Source organism: Lipotes vexillifer, unplaced genomic scaffold (assembly GCF_000442215.2).
Source record: "Lipotes vexillifer unplaced genomic scaffold, Lipotes_vexillifer_v1.1 scaffold1102, whole genome shotgun sequence".
NCBI lineage: Eukaryota > Metazoa > Chordata > Mammalia > Artiodactyla > Lipotidae > Lipotes > Lipotes vexillifer.
In genome coordinates, this window is record NW_006771065.1 from 311657 (window position 1) to 320709 (window position 9053).

The following is a 9053-nucleotide window of genomic DNA, read 5'->3' on the forward strand; positions in this document are numbered from 1 at the left end:
GTACAGCGAAGGCACCTCCTAAATGCTTGCTGTGGACAATGGGAGATTTAGGGACAGATGGTTCGGTTCCCTCGTGAATAACGTCCCCCCAGCATGCAGCACGTCTTTAAGGTCTCCTGAAGAAAGGCAATGCTGAGGGACCAAGGTATTGCCTTTCCTTTTGTGCTCGCTGCGTGTCCGGACGCAACGCCTACGAGCATTAAGCGCAAACCGACCAAGGTTCCAAGCAAAACACCAGGAGCCGAGGCCGGAACAGGGAAAGTGGCTTGCTCCTTGCTCGCAAACCACCAAGGCAGGACGACAACCCCGCCCCGATGACATCACACGTTCATCAGCCTCGAGGCCACCTTGCGTTGGGCGTGTCTTATCCCGCTACGGCCTCAGCCTCGCCCCGCCCCGCCCCAGGTGACGTCACCGCGCCACAACCTCTAGTAACTCGTTGCAGTATCTTCTATCGCCGGGCGCGGTGGCGCGCGCCTGTAATCCCAGCTACTCGGGAGGCTGAGGCAGGAGGATCGCTTGAGCCCAGGAGTTCTGGGCTGTAGTGCGCTATGCCGATCGGGTGTCCGCACTAAGTTCGGCATCAATATGGTGACCTCCCGGGAGCGGGGGACCACCAGGTTGCCTAAGGAGGGGTGAACCGGCCCAGGTCGGAAACGGAGCAGGTCAAAACTCCCGTGCTGATCAGTAGTGGGATCGCGCCTGTGAATAGCCACTGCACTCCAGCCTGGGCAACATAGCGAGACCCCGTCTCTTTTGATTTGCCCCTCCGTCATTTAAATCCGTGTATTTCCCCTAAACAAATAACAAATGTTTGCCTTTTTCCAGATTCTTACTTTTTACGAGTTCAGTAGTTCACTAATGTGTGCATTAAAAGTTGACGAGATATAATTGGTCTTTATTACTGGCTCTCTCTTCCCACTGTTTTACGCTTGTCTCCTATTTTACGTTCCTTTACAGTTAAGGCTCACCGGGTAAGTTGGATGCTCGGGTAGTTCTAGCCACCTCATCGCTGACCCCTACTGGAGAATCGTCAAAACGTCTTTGCGAAAAGCTGTTATCACCCTCGAAGCCAGCAGGGGATGCTCGTTTTCTCACAACCTGTTGGAGAAAATGGCTGCCCGGCATCAGTGCAAAAAGTTCACCTCCGAGGCCAGATTTCCTAAGTTCTTCCCACGGCGGTCCAATTTGCTACTTTGTTATCGCCATTTCCCTTACCTAACCCGGACCTTCCCTGACAGGGTCACCTTCATTCACCACTCTCCTGTCAAGGTTTTTGCTTTTAACTGTTGCTGGCGGAAGATCTGGCTTTTATCCGAATCCTTACATTCTGCCCATTTACAGATAGGGCTGACCTTCCGACGGGGAACCCGGATACTCCCTCCTTGTAGGGGAAAAAGCAACCCAAGAGGAGCCCAGGCATCCCTGTGAAAGCCGAGGTGACGGGGCAGCGTGGCAGAATGCCGTCAGCCTGTCGCTCCCCTTGGTTCTCGGATTGCCAACAGCTAACGTTAGAGGTGGAATTGAAGTGCAGTCAGTTCGAGCATTGGGTGGGCTTGGGTCTGGAACTCAGTTGATGAGAGCAACGCCTGAGAGCCCTCCACTGAGCTATGTAAAGCAAGTGTTATCTTTATCTCGCTTTTAAAAGAAATAAGTAAATAAGGTATGAACGAAGAGAATCTTTAAAATTGCCAGAAGTTTTTGGTGGTCTGCGGTAGTAATTTCATCTTTATGAAAGAACTGTCTTAGAGCAGGGGTCCCCAACCCCCGGACCGCGGTCCGCAGCCTGTTAGGAACCCGGCCGCACAGCAGGAGGTGAGCGGCGGGTGAGCGAGCGAAGCTTCATCTGCCGCCCCCCATCGCCCCCCATCACTCGCATTACCGCCTGAGCCATCCCGCCACACACTCGCCCCCCACCCCGGTCCGTGGAAAAATGATCTTCCTCGAAACCGGTCCCTGGTGCCAAAAAGGCTGGGGACCGCTGTCTTAGAGGATTCCTTGTTAAATTTAGGTATTTTAGGGGCAGTGGAAATTGATCAAGCATTCACATCAGTCTTAAAATTAATCTGATAATCTATTGGGCATTTAAAGGCTCTGAACACAGACTTTCACAACTTCTAAAATGAAGAGGAAAGGGGACAATGTAGTAAGCTTTTCATAAAACTAATTGTATTCAATTTTTTTTTTAGGTGACTCATTCCATTTGGACAAACATAACTGTTAGAAAAGGCCCTTCTTGAGTTGCACAGACTTCTTCCCCCCGGTTGCTTCCGGGTCTGCCCTCTACAACTATGTGGAGTAAGTCTTTTTCCAATTATTCAGGAAAAATTTTCAAGAATGTAAAAGTCCCCTCCAAATGAGTGCATTTTCACCAAATATTAATATATAGAGATGCTTTTTAACTTTTTTAATCTTTACCCCACTTCACCCAAAAAATGGGAAGCAAAATACTTCTGACATGTCTCATTTGTTTTTCACTAAATAGATCCCTGAATTTGACCCAGAATGACGTAGCTGTGGATGTAAGGACTGCATTTGAGTAGCCACCTTTGTTAGCCCTGGGGTTCCTACCCACCTTTGGTGTTTTCCACCCTCTGGGAGAACTTCTTAGCTTTGTGGAACTGAGGTGTGGTAGGCAGGATAATGCCCCTCCCCTACAAAGAAGTGAACTTCCTAATACCTAGAACCTGTTGATAGGTTACCTTAGGAGGTGAGAGGGATTTTACAAATGTGAGTAAATTAAGAATCTTGAGATGGGGAGATTATCCTGGATTATCCCATTGGGCCCAATGTAATTACAAGGATCCTTATAGGAGGGAGGCAAGAGGGTCAGAGAAGGAGATGTGGCCTGGAAGCAGAGATTGGAGCCATGCAGGGTTGCCAATCAAGGAATGTGAACAGCCTCTGGAAGCTGGAAAAGGCAAGGAAACAGATTCTCCCCTAGAGCTTCCAGAACAACTGCATCCACGCTGACCTATTTGGGACTTCTGACCTTCAGAGTTGTAAGATAATACATTTGTGTCGCTTAAGCCATTCAATTTGTGGTAATTTGTTACAGCAGCAATAGAAAACAGATACAAGGTTAGTCTGTACCTGAAAAAACTTGTGAGATCAGAAAGGAATCATTCCAGTAACTGTCTTCTTTAAAATGCTTGTACTTTTTTTTTTTTGAACTTTTCATGTTCACAAGTTTTCAGGCTCAACCTTTTTCATGTGTGTGTGTCTTTCTTTAAAGCATAATATTTTGGGCTTCCCTGGTGGCGCAGTGGTTGAGCGTCCGCCTGCCGACGCAGGGGACACGGGTTCGTGTCCCGGTCCGGGAGGATCCCACGTGCCGCGGAGCGGCTGGGCCCGTGAGCCATGGCCGCTGGGCCTGCGCGTCCGGAGCCTGTGCTCCGCAACGGGAGAGGCCACAAACAGTGAGAGGCCCGCGTACCGAAAAAAAAGCATAATATTTTAGCAATTCACCATCTATTCATCTATCCATCCATCCATTCATTTATTCATCTATCCATTTTTAAAAAGTTATGTGCCAAATATTTACGAGATCCTATGTTGATACTAGATAATCAGAAATAATATAGTCCAAGCCATTGCCTTTGTAGAGCTTCAGGTCTAGTGGGAGGGAGGGGTAACCGTCATTTAAAAATGGGCCACCAAAGGTGACTTAAGTTCTCATGATCCCTGCAGAGTATATCTAATTCATTAGCCTGCCTGAATGCCTGAAATATCCAACACCAAAAACTCTCTCCTGGGTTAAAGCGTGGTTTTCAGAAGGCCACTGTTACAAATGAACTTTGTTTGGCATTTACTCGACACCATTACTGAATACATAATTTAAACATCCACCCAATACTTGGTTATACTTTACAATTTCCTACAACATCCATGAAAGAAGTTCAATATATCATGCAGTTGACCATACTTTTTTTTTAAGCCTTTAATTTTGTTAATGGTGGAATATTTTAGACATACAGCAACTTTAAAGTTTTATGTTTTCAAACTTACTAAACCTTATCCTTTATGGTTTCTGCTTTTGGTGTTTTGCTTTGAAGGGTCTCACCCATTCCAAAGACATATAAATAATGACATTACTGTTTAGGACTCTTTTATCTTTGGCATACACACATCCCTGATTAAAAAATAATGCTTGGTTTCTCCAAAACAATGCATTTTTGTTCTTAACTCTACTTTGCTTTACTATTAATATTAGAACACTTTCTTTTCAAAACATTTTTTTTGCTTAAATTTGCCTATTGTTTGTGTTATCTATAGGGTATACTATAGATCAAATATTTGTGCCCCCTCAAAATTCCATATGTTGAAACCAATCCCCAATGTGATAGTATTTGGATGTGGTATCTTTGGGAGGTGATTAGGACATGAAGGTGGAGTCCTCACGAGTGGGATTAAGTGCCCTTATAAAAGAAACCCTAGAGAGCACCTTTGCCCCTTCCACCACGTGAGGTCACAGCAAGAAGACAGCTGTCTATGAACCAGGAAGCAGGTCTTCACCAGATATCACATCTGTGGGCATCCTGATATGGACTTCCGAGTCTCCAGAACTGTGAGAATAAAGTGTTCCTCGTTTAAGCCACCCAGACTATGGTATTTTTGTTATAGCAGGCTGAAGGAACTAAGACAGTGAACAACAAACTACTCCAAAGCTTACTTGCTTGAAATAACAACTATTTTATATCTCATTATTTTGAGTGTCAGGAATTTGGGCAAAGCTCTGCTGGACTAGTCTTCTGCTCCAGGTGATATTGATTGTGGTCACTTGGTGGTATTCAGCTGATGGCTGATCTAATCTGGAGGGTCCAAGATGCCTTAATTCACATGCCTGGTACCTTGGCAGACTTGGCTGTAAAACTGCATTCAGTCAGGCCCATCTGCCTCTCCAAGTAGTCTGAAGGCCTCTCTGTGGCAGGTTGTGAGATTTCTTACATAGCGACTCGGGCTTCAAGAGACCAGGTTGGAAGCTACCAGTCCTCTTAAAGGCTAGAGACAGAAATAGCATAGTATCACTTCTGTCTGCTGTGCTTTATTAGTTAAAGCAGTCACAGGCCAGCCTAGATTCAAAGGTGTGGAGAAAACAGAACCTATTCTATGGGTGTGAAAGAATTTGTGGCCAGGACTTCCCTGGTGGTCCAGTGGTTAAGACTCTGTGCTTCCATTGCAGGGGGCACAGGTTCAACCCCTGGTTGGGGAACTAAGATACAGTGCTGCGTGACCGAAGAAAAAAAAGGATTTGTGACCATTTTAAAACCCCATCACATGTATCCATTACCTTTTATTTTTTCTTAACTTTTGTGAGATATGTCATACATAAAGACACAAATGTAATGTAAAGTTTAAAGTGTTTATAAAGTGACCAACTATATAACTGGTATTCAGAAATAGAACTTGCTAGCATCCTAGAAGCCCATACCCAAATACCCTTCCCTCTTGGACATAACCACTATTCTAACTTTGTGACATTATCTTGTTATACTTTATGGTTTTACCACCCGTGTATGCATCTCTAAATAGCTATTCCTTCTTTGAACAGTGTTGACTTCTAGGACGTTCTTCATTGTATTAAGACAATTTACTTCCCTGAAATCTTCTCTCATTAGTAGTAACTACAACACTAGGGATTACAGATAACAAATCAAACATTTCTACCCATCAATACCTAACCAATTCTTACATTGCATGGTTTCAATCTCATTTCACCTTTCTGCTTGTCCACTTTGTGTATCTTTCTTGGAAAGTATGATCCCCAATACAGAGCATAATATTCTATCTCTGGTTTATCATCTAAGCATAGGACTGGACTAACTCATCTCTTATTCTAGATCTCAAACTTCTATTGAGAAAGCCAAATAACACTGATGCCTAATGCTGACTTTATGAGACTAAAATACGTAATATAAAACAATGCCAGGAGCTTAATTTATGGCTAGTGAATAAATAAATGGATGAATAAAAAAAACTTGTAAAAATTTGCCAGACTGGAATATTGTGCAGTAGGGAACTCCCAGGCTCTGTCTGTCCCTCTCAGAAGCAATGAATAAGCTGGCAATAACTGTCAGAATCATCTTTTTAAGAACTTTAGAATCTAGGTTTAAAAACCTACATCAAGCAGGGAAATGTTTAATGAAGACCAAAACTGGCAGAATTTCAGTACCAGAGCTCTGTGGCATTTTCAATTTCTCTGTTACCGTTCCCCACTCCTCAGTTCAGCAGTAAGAGATGCCCTAAGGGATCTCATATTCTTGGTTCACTCTTCCTTCCTTCATTGTGGAGTAGCAATCAGATTTCTCCTTAGCACTCAGGACAAATCACTGCAGCCCATGTAGTAACTCCCTTCTTTGCCTTTGATTCAGAGGCATGAAGAGCCCAAAGTGACTAGGCAGTAGTCTAAACTTTTAGTTCAATGGAATGATCATTGTGTCTCCCGGAGCATGCATTTCTCCCCTTAGAACTGAGACCTCTAGGCCAGCAGATTTCAAGACCATGAGGAACAGGAAGCAAGTTTTTTGCTAGAGAGTTACTAGGGGTAACAGTGAGTGGTGCCACTCCCATTTCCAGCCCTTTCTTCCTGAATTCATGAATATTGGCTATGGGCGAAACAGCACAGTATATTGGACACTGAGTCAGAGTATATACAACCTCCTGGAGAACCTTGCCTCAGCCCTGCAAAGTATTGGCACCCAGCTGTGTTGTAACTGAATCTTTGAAAGGTCATGCTATCGTTCTATCAAGTTAGCTGCTTCAGGATGGTGGGGAAAATGGTAAAACCAGTGAAATCCATGAGCACGGGCCCATTGCTACACTTCATTTTCTGTGAAGTGAGTTCCTTAATTAGAAACAATGCTGTGTGAAATACCATGATGGTGGAAAAGGCATTCTGTAAGCCCATGGATGGTAGTTTTGGCAGAAGCATTGCATGTAGGGTAGGCAGATCTGCACCCAAAATATATGTCTAATCCAATAATAAGAAAACCTTGCCCCTTCCATGATGGAAGAGGTCCAATGTAATCAACCTGCCACCCTGGGGAAGGGTGCCACCTCCAGGACTCAGTGTTGGTCTCTGCTGTTGGCTGATTGGGCACTTGGCACTGGCTGCAGCCAGGTCTGCCTTGGTGAGTGGAAGTCCATGTTGCTGAGCCCATGCATAAGCTCCATCCGCCACCATGGCCACTTTGTTCATGAGCCCTTTGGATGATAACAGAGGTGGCTGGGGAAGGAGGCTGGTTAGTATCCACAGAATAAGTTGGTCATCTGATCCACTTGATTATTAAAATCCTCCTCTGCTTAGACCACTCTTTGGTGGGCATTCATATGGGACACAAATACCTTCACATTTTTCACCCATTCTGATAGGTCTATCCACATACCTCTCCCAGACTTCATCATCACCAATTTTCAAATTATGTTCCTTCCAGGTCCCTGACCATCTAGCCAAACAATTGGCCACAGCCCATGAATTGGTATGTAATTGCATAGCCGGTCATTTCTCCTTCCAAGCAAAATGAACAACCAGGTACACTGCTCAAAGTTCTGCCCACTGGGAGGATTTCCTTCACCACATCCCTTCAAGGATGTCCCAGAAAGGGGCAGTAGTGCTGCAGCGGTCCACTTTAGGGTGGTGCCTGCATATCATACAGAACTATCTATATACCAGGCGCAAGTGTTCTCTTCCTCTGTCAACTGATTGTAGGGAACTCCACATGAGGCCATAGGTGCAGGCTGGGAGAGAGAAGGTGGTATAGAAGGAGTGGGGAACTTGGGCATTTGGACCACTTCTTCATCTAACTTATTTGTACTTTCAGGACCTACTTGGGTCTGATCTCATATCTACCTCTTCCATTTGATGATGGAGGGCTATGGTACATCCTCAACTTTATGGCACGGTGGTCAGGTAACACTTAGCTCATGGTGGGCAGCTCAGGTTGCATGATAATTTTGGTGGCCTATGGTTAAGCATTCAGTCTCTCCTAAGGCCCTGTAGCAGGCCTAACGCTGTTTGTTAAAAGGAGAGCAGTTATCCACAGAGGATGGCAGGGCTTTGTTCCAAAATTCTAAGGACCTACCCTGTGCTTCACCTATAGGAGCCGGCCAAACGCTACAAACTCTATCCCTGTCTGCCACTGCCACTGCAAGCTCCATTGGATCTGCTGGATCATATGGTCCAAGTGGCAGAGCAGCTGGCATGGCAGCCTGGACCTGCTACAGAGCCTTCTCCTGGTATGGACCCTACTCAAAATTAGCAGCTCTTTGGGTCCCTCAGAAAATGGGCCAAAGTAATACACCCAAATGAGGAATATGTTGTCTCCAAAATCCAAAGAGGCTCACTAGGTGTTGTACCTCTTTTTTGGTTGCAAAGGAGCCAGATGCAACAACTTAAATTTCACGTTACAAGGGATATCTTGACATATACCACACCACTGGACCCCTAGAAATTCCTCTGAGGCAGTTCTCTGAATTCTTGTCAGATTTATTTCCTCCTTCCGACACACAAATGTCTTACCAATAAGTATAGAGTAGTTGCTACTTCTTTTCCTTAGGTCCAATCAGCATGGTGTCATCAGTGTAATGGACCAGTGTGACATCCGGGAGAAGGGAAAGATGATCAAGGTCCCTGTGAACTGAATTATGATATAGGGATGGAGAGTTGATACTCCTGAAGTAGGACAGTGAAGGTGTATTTCTGGCCTTGCCAGCTGAAAGTAAACTGCTTCTGGTGGCCTTTCTAATAGAGATGGAGAAAAAGACATTGCCAGATCAACAGCTGCATAGCAGGGACCAGGGGATGTGTTAATTTGCTCAAGCAATGAAACCACATCTGGTATAGCAACTCCTATTGGAGTCACCACCAGGTTAACCTTACAACAATGCACTGTTATTCTCCAAGATCCATCTGTCTCCTACACAGGCCAAATAGGTGAGTTGAATGGTTTGTGCTGGGGATCACCACCCCTGCATCTTTCAAGTCCTTGATGGTGGCAGTAATCTCTTCAGTCCTTCCAGGAATGCAGTATTGCTTTTGGTTTACTATTTCCCTA

General features: G+C 45.0%; 1 protein-coding gene across 1 annotated transcript in view; it reads right to left on the minus strand.

Annotated features, from left to right (window-relative positions):
- Window positions 1–451: 451 nt before the first annotated feature.
- LOC103085642 (protein GVQW1-like) overlaps window positions 452–9053 on the minus strand; it is an 11452-nt gene continuing 2850 nt past the window's right edge. The window contains exons 3-4 of the mRNA XM_007446511.1: window positions 1219–1234; window positions 452–534 (exon numbers count right to left, since the gene is read on the minus strand). Coding sequence (XP_007446573.1) covers window positions 452–534; window positions 1219–1234 — 99 coding nt within the window. The remainder of the gene's footprint in view (window positions 535–1218; window positions 1235–9053) is intronic.